The following is a 9,865-nucleotide window of genomic DNA, read 5'->3' as shown; positions in this document are numbered from 1 at the left end:
CTCTGGTTCCGGAGTTAAGTGCTAGGTTGGACTTGATGTACTGAGTCCGGCCACGAACCAAACCAAGGCACAGTCCTGATCCAGTATGCAGCTGGGAAGAGGGTCCCCACAGGTCCAGAAATCAATAGGGAGGGAGGGAGAAGAGAGAAAATGGTGGCAAATTGGTGGCAGTGTTAAACTGCCATGACTCCTAGAGCCACAACAACTAATGCTGCCATCACTCTGACCCTCTTCCCCCACAGTTGTCTAGACCTGTAGGGAGTCTTTTTCCTCACATATAGTGTACACCCCAATTTTCCCCAGATGTTTTTTGGGGAAAATGTGCTAGAAAATATATTTATTTATCAAAGGACAGAATGTGTACTTAATGGTTTATTTTTTTCTATCAATTCTTGATGTATAAAGCTGTAGCCTAGGGGCCAGATTCCAGTCCATCAGCTAGGCACATAAGTGGACCTGAGTCTTCAATGGCTGTTCAGTCCTTAAAAAGAGTTAATACAAAAAGGTAGGTGACTTCTCTTTGCTGCTTTTATGCAACTCATGAGTCAAACATTAGATTACAGTGTTTCAAAAGCAGATATATTAACACACTGTTGGGACTTGGATGGGGTGGAAGGGAATTGCACTTAAGCACCCAAGTCTAATTAGGTGCCTAAGAGCTGGACTAGACTCTAGCCCCAGGTATTATCCTGAATGCAAATCCCAATAATTTACCTTCCTTAAGGACAACCCTGTAGAGAAAACAAACAAATATTTATTTTAAAATACTCTTTCCCAATGAAATTCCTCACTAAAATTGTCACAGTTAATTTTGTAAGAGAAAGTCAACTAAAAATTAGAAATCATATTTTCTAAAGCAGGAACACCCAACCACAGCTCTTGAGTGGCTCTTTAAAGAAAAGATTAGCATTTTTTATACTGTATGTATTGGATAGGTCTTTTCCTGGAATCCTGAATAAACACAGCACACCCAATCCTCTTTTTAACAGGAGCGAGTCTGCCACAATTCACCTCAGCAGAATTCTTTGCTGGGCACCAATCACTCACGTAGCTCCTGAGCCAGCCAAGGATTGAATGTCACAGCTCTGGGGTAGGGATGTCAGACCTACAACTCATGGGCTGGATCTGGTCTGCAGAGGTGGGCCAATATGGATTCAGTCAGCAGGGCTTCTCGCCATGGCTCCCAGAGCCACTGTGCCAGCACAGCCAGCACTCAGTGGGGTTAAAAGCTGCCTCTGTGTTTATCTGCCAAATTTGTCTTTCAATCCCTGTTTGGCATGGAAATCAGTGCTAACATGGCAGGGGTGCTAACCTCAGCCAAAAACCCTGCGAGTCCAAATGCAACCTGTCAACTCAAATGTGTTTGACGTCCCTAATCTAAAAGAATGTATGGGAAAAAAAAGTGGTCAAATGCCTAAGTAGCATGTTTCACTTCTTCATTTCTATGCTCTACCTCACATCTATTCAATTAAAACAGACAAACAAGTAGCAGCACTTGTAGGTTTGCAAGAGTTAATTTTTGACAATGTAAGCCCCAAGCTCTTCACCACCAACTTGTCTTGGCTATTTGTCTGTAAAACGCACTGTTACAGTTACCCTCGAAACAGATGACTTCAGGGCTCTGCCATGCTCTCCAACTACTCTGTTGCCTTCACCTTCCCTCTTCATTGGAAAAATATTTGTGTCAGGGCTCTATAGTATGTAAACTTCCTTCTATTTTATACCCGATTCATATAATATTAAAAGTCTCCAGTCCGAACAGGGACAAGTAAAATGGTCAACAAGTTGAAAAGAACATGAACACAAGAAAAGTCCTCTGTAGCACCCTTTCCACACAAAAGAGCAGACATTAACATATGCAGCCAAACTGTCACTTCATGGCTTTTCCCTTTTACTTTAGCCCTAAATTGAGGATATGGAAAATGATGCACCTCCTTTGTACTCCTACTGTACCTTTTTGTTGTTTTCAGAAGTGGGACTGAGAATTGTAAGTTCTGGTCTACTTGGTTTGGGCTTGGGAGATTCACAGGAGTTAATGAAGTTCATGATGAATGGCTCCAAATGCTGACCTTTCTGAAATTAAACACGCAGAGCAACAATGACAATCAGTTTAAATCTGATACATGTTGCTCCAAAACAAATTCAGTACACAATTAAAGACAGAATTTGAAGTTAAAATGTAGGCTACCTAGAAATGCTATCAACTCACCTCTTTCATCAGCTTCCCTGGAACAGATTTTATCATTTTTCCTAAAATGAAAAACAAACCTTTATTACATGCTCTCATGAATAACAGAGCCGATACCAATTAGCCTTCTCCTTCCTTTTTGTCATACCTAGTTATGCTACAAGTTCTTTGGAACCATGACCTTTTATTATCTGTATGTATGATTTCTTACAATCATTTGTCAAGACTTAAGTTTTAAACAGCAGAAGCACCAATGCAAGAAAACCTGTATTCTGCTACAATTCATCTCCTGCCACATTTTGACAGTCTAAAAAAATAGCTTGTGCCACTGAAGTTTATTGCTTCATTTAAAGTAAAACTCTTTTAAAAAGTAGATATCTGATAATAACCAATTCCTAAACACAAGCAAGTTAAAGAAGTAACTTGCAACTCACTTCAAAAAAGGAACTGGATATATTAGTACTCATAAGTTACAAAAATACAACAAATATCTTAATGAATATAAAAACCAAGTTCTATAGGCTTTCCTCTGCAGTTTTCTAAAGAAGCATGAGGATGTGAACAGCCACACCTCTGGATGTTTGGCACTAAAGTGCAAGAAAAGATGACAGAGGAATCATGGGGATGAGGACATGTAATATATCAAAAAGAACCAAATGGTTCACTGAGTTAAGTCAATAATTGTTATACTTGCATGATTGGGACAAAAAGTTCTTTCAGTTACAGTCACTAACTTGTTGCAACATCTTCCAATACAGGTTTCTCTCAATTTATGCAGGTTCTTTATATGCAAATTTGCTCTTATGTGATAAGCATATTTAGATCCATAATTTGTTATATGCGAGGTAAATTTGCTCTTACGCAATCAGCCTAGATGCCCTGCACCCAAGCAGGTAAGTGCTGTGGGGGGGGAGGGGAAAGGACCGTGGCCCCACTCGCCCCAGTCCTGGCTGCAGAGGCCCTAGGAGCAGCTGGTGCCAGCTGCCTGCAGTTGCTAGGCTGCACCATGCTCCATCTGTGCCCCTGCGCCTGGGATCACCCCAGCTCCTAGACTCAGCCATGCCATGGTGCAGGCAGCTAGTGTTGGCTGCTCCTGGAGCCACTCCAGCACAGGTTCGGATGAGTGCCGACAAGCTGAGCCCCAGGCAGTGTGGGGTGCAGCACTCACCCCAGCCCCGGCTGTAACAGCCCCAGGAGCAGCTGACACTAAATGCCTGCACCAGGATAGGGCAGAGCCCAGGAGCAGAGGTGAGTGGGGACAGGCGGAGCATGGTGCAGCCCAGCGGCTGCTGCAGCCAGGGCTGGGCAACTGCTGCTCTGTTCCCTTTGCTTTGCTGCCCTTAGCTTGCCCTGGGAGCAGCACCCCTCCCCCTGCATCTATCACAAAGGAAAGCTCTAGAATTACTCCCCCACCTCTAATAAAAGGTCAACCAGCAGAAACAGTGTTAAAAATTCAACAGAGTATCCCTGGGAATAAGGGATTCCTGGTATTGGCTGGGCCATAGCCCTACTGGTAACAGAACCCCATTAATCTGGACAACTGAAAGTGCAACAGAACAGTTTAAGGATGCTTTAAAGTGAATATGTGGAGCTTTTTAACACTATAAAATAAAATAGACAAGAAAATTATTGTTGTATAATGACTTTACATTGCAAGGTTATGTAAGCTTTGTGTACAGGTACTTCTCACATCTCTGAAATTAATTCTTGTCTACTAGAAGACTCTTTACTAACTGAAGTTATGTTAGAGGAAGTGACACCCCACCCTGGGACTGGATCAAATGTGTCTATCCAAAAAACCATGATGACAGGACACGTAAACTTGTTTGAATCGTATTAAGTTGTACCAACAGAGGAAAAATCTAGAAAGACTGAATGATGCAGTCAGAACTGCATTATTCAAATGTAGAAAAGTATCCTAAAGCTACAGAATGATACCACTGACACACCATCCTGAATTCAATACAATATTCTTGTTATGCAAGAAACAGCACAACATTAGAAAGAGATCAGAGTCTGGCAACTTCTAAATTAAACTGATTTGATCAACTAACATCTAAAAGTAAATTAAAGACATTCCTCTTATCAACTCTATCCCTCTCCCACCCACCAAACCATGATCTTCAACATCAAATCCGCTCCACTTCAATATTCAGCCTGTCCTCACAATACTCCTTCCTCTCCAGCAGTTACTTAGAGATGTAAATGTCAGATACCTTGTTTTCCAGAATCTAGCTGTGCAGCAGAAAGATCATATTTCCCTTCACACGCAAAAATTACAAAAATTCAGACAGTCAGCACTGACCTCAGTTTAACTGTCTGCATTATGGTGCACCTAACAGTACTACTTACCAAGATATGTGGCAACCATGTTACATACCTAGATTTACATCTGGCAACATTTTATCGAGAAATTGAGTCTCTCCACCATTGGGAGACAGAAAATCTGCCAAAAGCTGGCTGTTACTCAGCTCTGGATGCTGAAGCAGTTTCTTTGAGGGACAAAACAAAAAAGAGTGAGAGAAGTGGATATATAAGAACATGCTTAAAACTGACTTCCCAATTATTTCCCATCAACAAGAGATGCCTAAAACAGTGTATCCTAAAAACTACTTGTCTACCCAATATTTTTAATTCGATGTTTGAAAATTAAACATTTAAAAATTGTACATTAAAAAAGTTTTCGTATCATAGAAAATACACAAATATTTTGTGTGTGGTATTTGAACATAAGCCACTTTTTAGTATACTGAAAGTTACTTGGAACAACTTGGAACAAATTGTATAAGTAAAGTTGTATTAGCCTCATGACTAGGCAATCCAGAAAAATGCAAGAGTAGTTTGTCTTATACCTGTAGATACTCCTGAAACTCCTCCCTCTTTGACTTTAAGAATTCATAGTTCTTTGGGCCAATGATTCTCTTTGAAGGAAGCTGAGCATCAGGAAACGTTCCTGATACGTAAAAAGGAAAAATTATTCAATTCTTCTTTAAAAAAGAAAAACCTGTTTTACTATCTTTAATTGCAGATCAATTTTAAAAACCAAATTACTAGAGCAGGATGGCAACTTCCCTGGGTAAGCTGAACTTACCATGAAATTCTGTTAGCTTAGACTCAAGCACATAAAATTCAAGGTATCTTCTATAGACAGACCAGTGTTCAGGCTCATGCCCAACTGAAGAGATTAAAACAAAAAAAAAAAACATTGGAAGTAAAATCTGTTTCTGTACTTGGGAAAGGGATGAAAAAAAGCAAAAGAGCTCAACACAGCAAGCAGGGGTACACCGATAGAGGTTTTTTTGAGTCAATACAGACAACCAATTTTTAATGAGGTATATTGGCCAATACCAATCAGATTACTGATATGCAGCCTGGCAGCTTGGAGAGCAGTGTCAGCTGGTAAGTCTGCTATGGAGAAAGGGGTAGATCAAGGCCCCAGTGGTGAAGGAGGGAGCAGGGCTGGGACTAGGGCTGGGGCAGGGGCCGCACAGCCAAGGCGGAGCTGCAAGCGGCTCCTTCAGGGGTGCGTGAAGGGGGCAGCTCCCACTGCTACATGCACTGTGGGAGGGCATTGGGGGGGGGAGGGGGGAGCATGTGCCCCCAGATCTATATGCAAGGCAAAGGCAGGCTGGGCTCTCTTTCTGGCAGGGGGCCTGGGCCAGAGTTGCACTCGGGGGAGGCAGCACCAGCATGGGGAGAGGGGCTATGAGGGAGGCTGCAGCCACCCCATATTTTGCCATAGGCCCCCCTCCCAGCACCACTACTGCCCACCTCAAGCACAGCCCTGGCCCAACCCCACCATCATGAACAACCTGATGCTGCCTCCGGCCTCAGCCCGCAGTGGTAGCCTGCCCTTGACCCGCGTGCAGACCCAGGGGCATATGCACCCCACACCTTCCCAGGGGGCATGCTCCACCCCCACACACCCCAGACAAGCTGCTCACAGCTCCATTCCATGCCCTGCCCTGGCTGTGCAGTGCCTACCCCCTGCCCTAGCCCCACTCCCTCCCTCACCATGCGGGCCTTGATCTGCTCCCCTATACCCCTCCCCTCACAGACTTACCAGCTGGACTCCGCTGCTCTCCACACTGCCAGGCTGCACTGCTGGCCACCTGCATGCTGTGCTGCAGTTGCACACATGCACAGGGCATTTATCAAAAACATTAAAAATTGGCCACATCAACCAAAAAAGCCAACTGGCAATACCTCCAGTTTTCCTTATATTGGTGCCAATCTGATATGGGACTGATGTATCAGCACCTAACAGCAAGCATATATTAAAGAGGACAGAAAGAAAACTCTTGGTGTTGTTAAGTCCCCAGTATTGCCAGTAATATTCTAATGCATCCGCATCCAGCTACACACCATATTTATTCAAATCCAAGTTTTTCCCCGCCCCCCCTATAAAACATGGGGAAGTACCCCTCTCCTTGGATTCCAGCAGCAGGAGGCAGGCTGCTGTGGCTCCAGCTCTAGCCTCAACCAAGGGTCAGGTTTGGGGCTGCAGCTGTTGCCTGTCTTCCCCAGTGCCTCAGTTATACCCCCCCACCCACATCTCTTCCTCCCCTCACAGCCTCAGCCTCTGCCCCTTCCACTCATCCCCACCACCCTGCAGCATGCATTTGCTCCAGCTCCAGCCAGGCCAACTAGTAACAGCAGCAGTGCCAGAGCTGACATGCCACCACCACTGTTAAGGGGCTGGAGGAAACACATGCTCCTTGCCCCAGACTGCAGCACTGAATGAGCCTGCTGGAGCCAGAGTAAGAGTAAATGGCGAGGGAGGTGGAGGACAGGCAGGCAGGCAAGGGGCACAAGTGGTAGTAGCAGACAGGCAGCAGGGGACAATGATCAACCCGTTTGCCCCCACCAGCCCTCCAATTTGAATCCTATTTTAAATTCAGAGTCATCTTGAATAAAAGTAAATATGGTTCATGACTTAGTGTTAAGTCACAGAAGCACAGCACATGGTATAGGATACCAGAAGCACATGGTATTTGAACATACCATTATAGATGGAAATTTCTGCGATGAAAGCTGAAGCCTTGCTAATCCTCTCCTTTTGAAGATGCCTAAAAGGGTGCTGTACCAACAGGTGTTTGTAAAAGTACCATATTGTGGCACAAAGCTGATGTTTTCAACTGACATTAAGGCACACCCACATTCTCAAGGACTTAATTTGCTAGACATTAGTCTGAAGACAAAACATGCATCCACAGCACATCAAGGCAGCGAGCTGAATCTACCACACTAGCTTTGAAGTAATACTTTATTTACAAGGATTCCTACCTGCCCTTCTATCATTTCTTTCTACATCAATACAAAATACAGGAATCCTCTCTTTTCTCTCTCTCCTTTCAACAGAGGGATCATCAAAGAAGTCCACATACGGAATGCTAATCTTCCAAGCAGCAAGGTTACGAGGTGTATTAGGGGTACTAATGGCCTCCACAGGAGAATCATCTTCCATAACCACAATTCCTTCTTCAATCTGCAGCAAAGGATTGAAACATCAAGACCTCTTGTTCATTATTTGTTAGTTCAGTTAAACTTGGCAAAGCATTCAGAGGTCACTGTAAATACAACTTCAGTCTTCACATATGAAATACACGAGAATCAAAAAACAACTATAAAAAAAAATCTTTTTTTCAGGAAAGGAAAGTATTTGCCTGTTTTTAGACTTTCTGGAAAAAAAATCTCTAGACTTGACGGTTCATTTAAATTTAAAAACCATTAACGGAATTTGTCTGGTGTCATTTAACCAGATTACTGAGCTACGACTATGCTCCTGGCAAAGGGTGAAAGGTATGCTATGTTCTAAGGCATCAAGTTTTGTAGACCTGTAACTCCTGGAAAAATTAAAAGGCCATACCAATGGCTATACATCGTACCACTCTGGTGATTAGTCTCTTCAACCATTGTCAAACAGAATCATAGTCCTCTGCATGGCATAAGCATTAGAGCATGAGCAAAAGGAATGAAGGAAAAAAAAAATCAGATAGAGTATTTCCACAGGTGAATGAGATGGACAACTTAAAACAAAATCAACTTGTTTCTTATCCAGGTTTAGGATTCTAAAAGTAATGAAGCAAAATTTGTGGGGAGATTAGAGCCAGCTGGGACCATCATTACCAAACATAAACAAAGGGTTCTGATAAGGGTCAGGTAAAGCTGCCTGAAACTGTTTGTTGCTGTTAGGCAGCAGTATCAACTGGATTGCTTTCCTGAATAAGGAGCCAAATCCAATCCCTGTTGATAGGCAGGTTTGGTCATGGTTTGTCCCTTGTTCTGTACTTGAAAAACCAAGAGGAATGGCGAGTGAGAAAGCCAGGAGGCAGCAAGATACATGAGCTTGCTTACAGTTCAGCTGAAACTAGTGCATGTACTTCTCACCATACCTTACAAATAGAATTAATCTTGATTTTAAATATAGTTGGAGCTTAAGAGTTAGCCATCTTAGAAGTCACATACAGATCACTGTGTCAATCCCCACTTTGTAAAATTAAAAAAAAGGAACTTCAGTTTAAGAGCCCACTGACAGGTGAAGAATACACAATGCAAGTGAACATAAAAAAAATCAAGCACCTTCCCATTCAAATTATTTTCCTGTGACTTCAGAATTTCAAGTTAATCAACTCATCCTGATCAAATTTTTATCCCAAGCTGCTTGGAAAGTTCTGCAAAGACTAGGAGAATTTAACCAACCAACAACCTGCAAAAGTATCCCAGCATTCTTGAAAGCATCTCAGGGTTGGGTTGCTATTCCAGTTCCTGCTTTTTTTTCTTTTAATTAAGAGCAGAGACAAAAAGGGGATTAGGCGACCCATTTTGGCTTTATGCACTAATACAGTCAAAGTGTCATGGATATGCTGCACCAAAAAAACCAATAAATGACTGTTGGGTATTTATGCAGATGCATTCGGCCTCTCACCCTTGCATGTCTCTTAAAGCTGCCCTAAACAGATCAAGGTGTGAGCCATCATCTTTCGTCACTAACAGCTATTACTTGAGGTACACCGATATACTGGTCCATATCAGACCAGCACCAATAAGTGGAAAATTGACATTATTGGCAATCAGCTTTTTTTCAGCCAATGTAGCCAATAATGTCATCGATAAATGTTGCATGCATGTGCACAGCCGCAGCATGCACATTGCCAGGAGTGCAGCCCAGAAGCTTGGAGAGCAGCATCTGGCCAGTAAGTCTGTTGGTGGAAAGGGGCAGTGCAGGACAGAACCATGGGCAGCTGCCTGCCACTGTGCACACCCTCAGGGGAGGCTTGGGGGGCATGTGCCCCCTTGATTTGTGCATGAGGCTAGGGCAAGCTGCCCACTGTGGGCTCTGTGGGCCTCTTCCCGGAGACAGGGGATGGGCTGGGGCAGGGCTGGGAGGGGGCACTACAGCAAATTTTGGAGTGGCTGTAGTCCATCCTGTAGCCCTGCTCCTGGCACTGCCACCACCCTCCCTGAGTCCAGACCCCGCCCCCACCTGGAACAGACTGAGGCAGCCCACCCCTGCCCTGCACACAAGTGTCTGAATTCCACCCTGCTGTGCTTTTACCTTCAAGAGTCCTCATTTCAACAGCTCTATTTATATTTCCAACCTATTAAAAAAGCAATTCTGATTTTAAAAGGGCAATTGTTAGAGAGAGAACAAACAGAAAAGCAAGTTATACACTT

At 43.6% G+C, this 9,865-nt stretch overlaps 1 protein-coding gene across 6 annotated transcripts in view; it reads right to left on the bottom strand.

Annotated features, from left to right (window-relative positions):
- Window positions 1-9,865, bottom strand: part of SNX14 (sorting nexin 14) — a 152,241-nt gene that overhangs the window by 58,851 nt on the left and 83,525 nt on the right. For all 6 annotated transcript variants that reach the window (XM_019520390.1, XM_019520391.1, XM_019520388.1 and 3 more), the window contains 6 exons: window positions 7,475-7,676; window positions 5,280-5,363; window positions 5,041-5,141; window positions 4,569-4,680; window positions 2,210-2,250; window positions 1,954-2,073 (listed from right to left, as the gene is read on the bottom strand). In XM_019520390.1, coding sequence (XP_019375935.1) covers window positions 1,954-2,073; window positions 2,210-2,250; window positions 4,569-4,680; window positions 5,041-5,141; window positions 5,280-5,363; window positions 7,475-7,676 — 660 coding nt within the window. The remainder of the gene's footprint in view (window positions 1-1,953; window positions 2,074-2,209; window positions 2,251-4,568; window positions 4,681-5,040; window positions 5,142-5,279; window positions 5,364-7,474; window positions 7,677-9,865) is intronic.

Source organism: Gavialis gangeticus, unplaced genomic scaffold (genome assembly GCF_001723915.1).
Source record: "Gavialis gangeticus isolate Ggan-Ray unplaced genomic scaffold, GavGan_comp1, whole genome shotgun sequence".
NCBI lineage: Eukaryota > Metazoa > Chordata > Crocodylia > Gavialidae > Gavialis > Gavialis gangeticus.
Note: the sequence above shows the minus strand (reverse complement) of the source record. Positions and strands in the feature narration are given on the sequence as shown.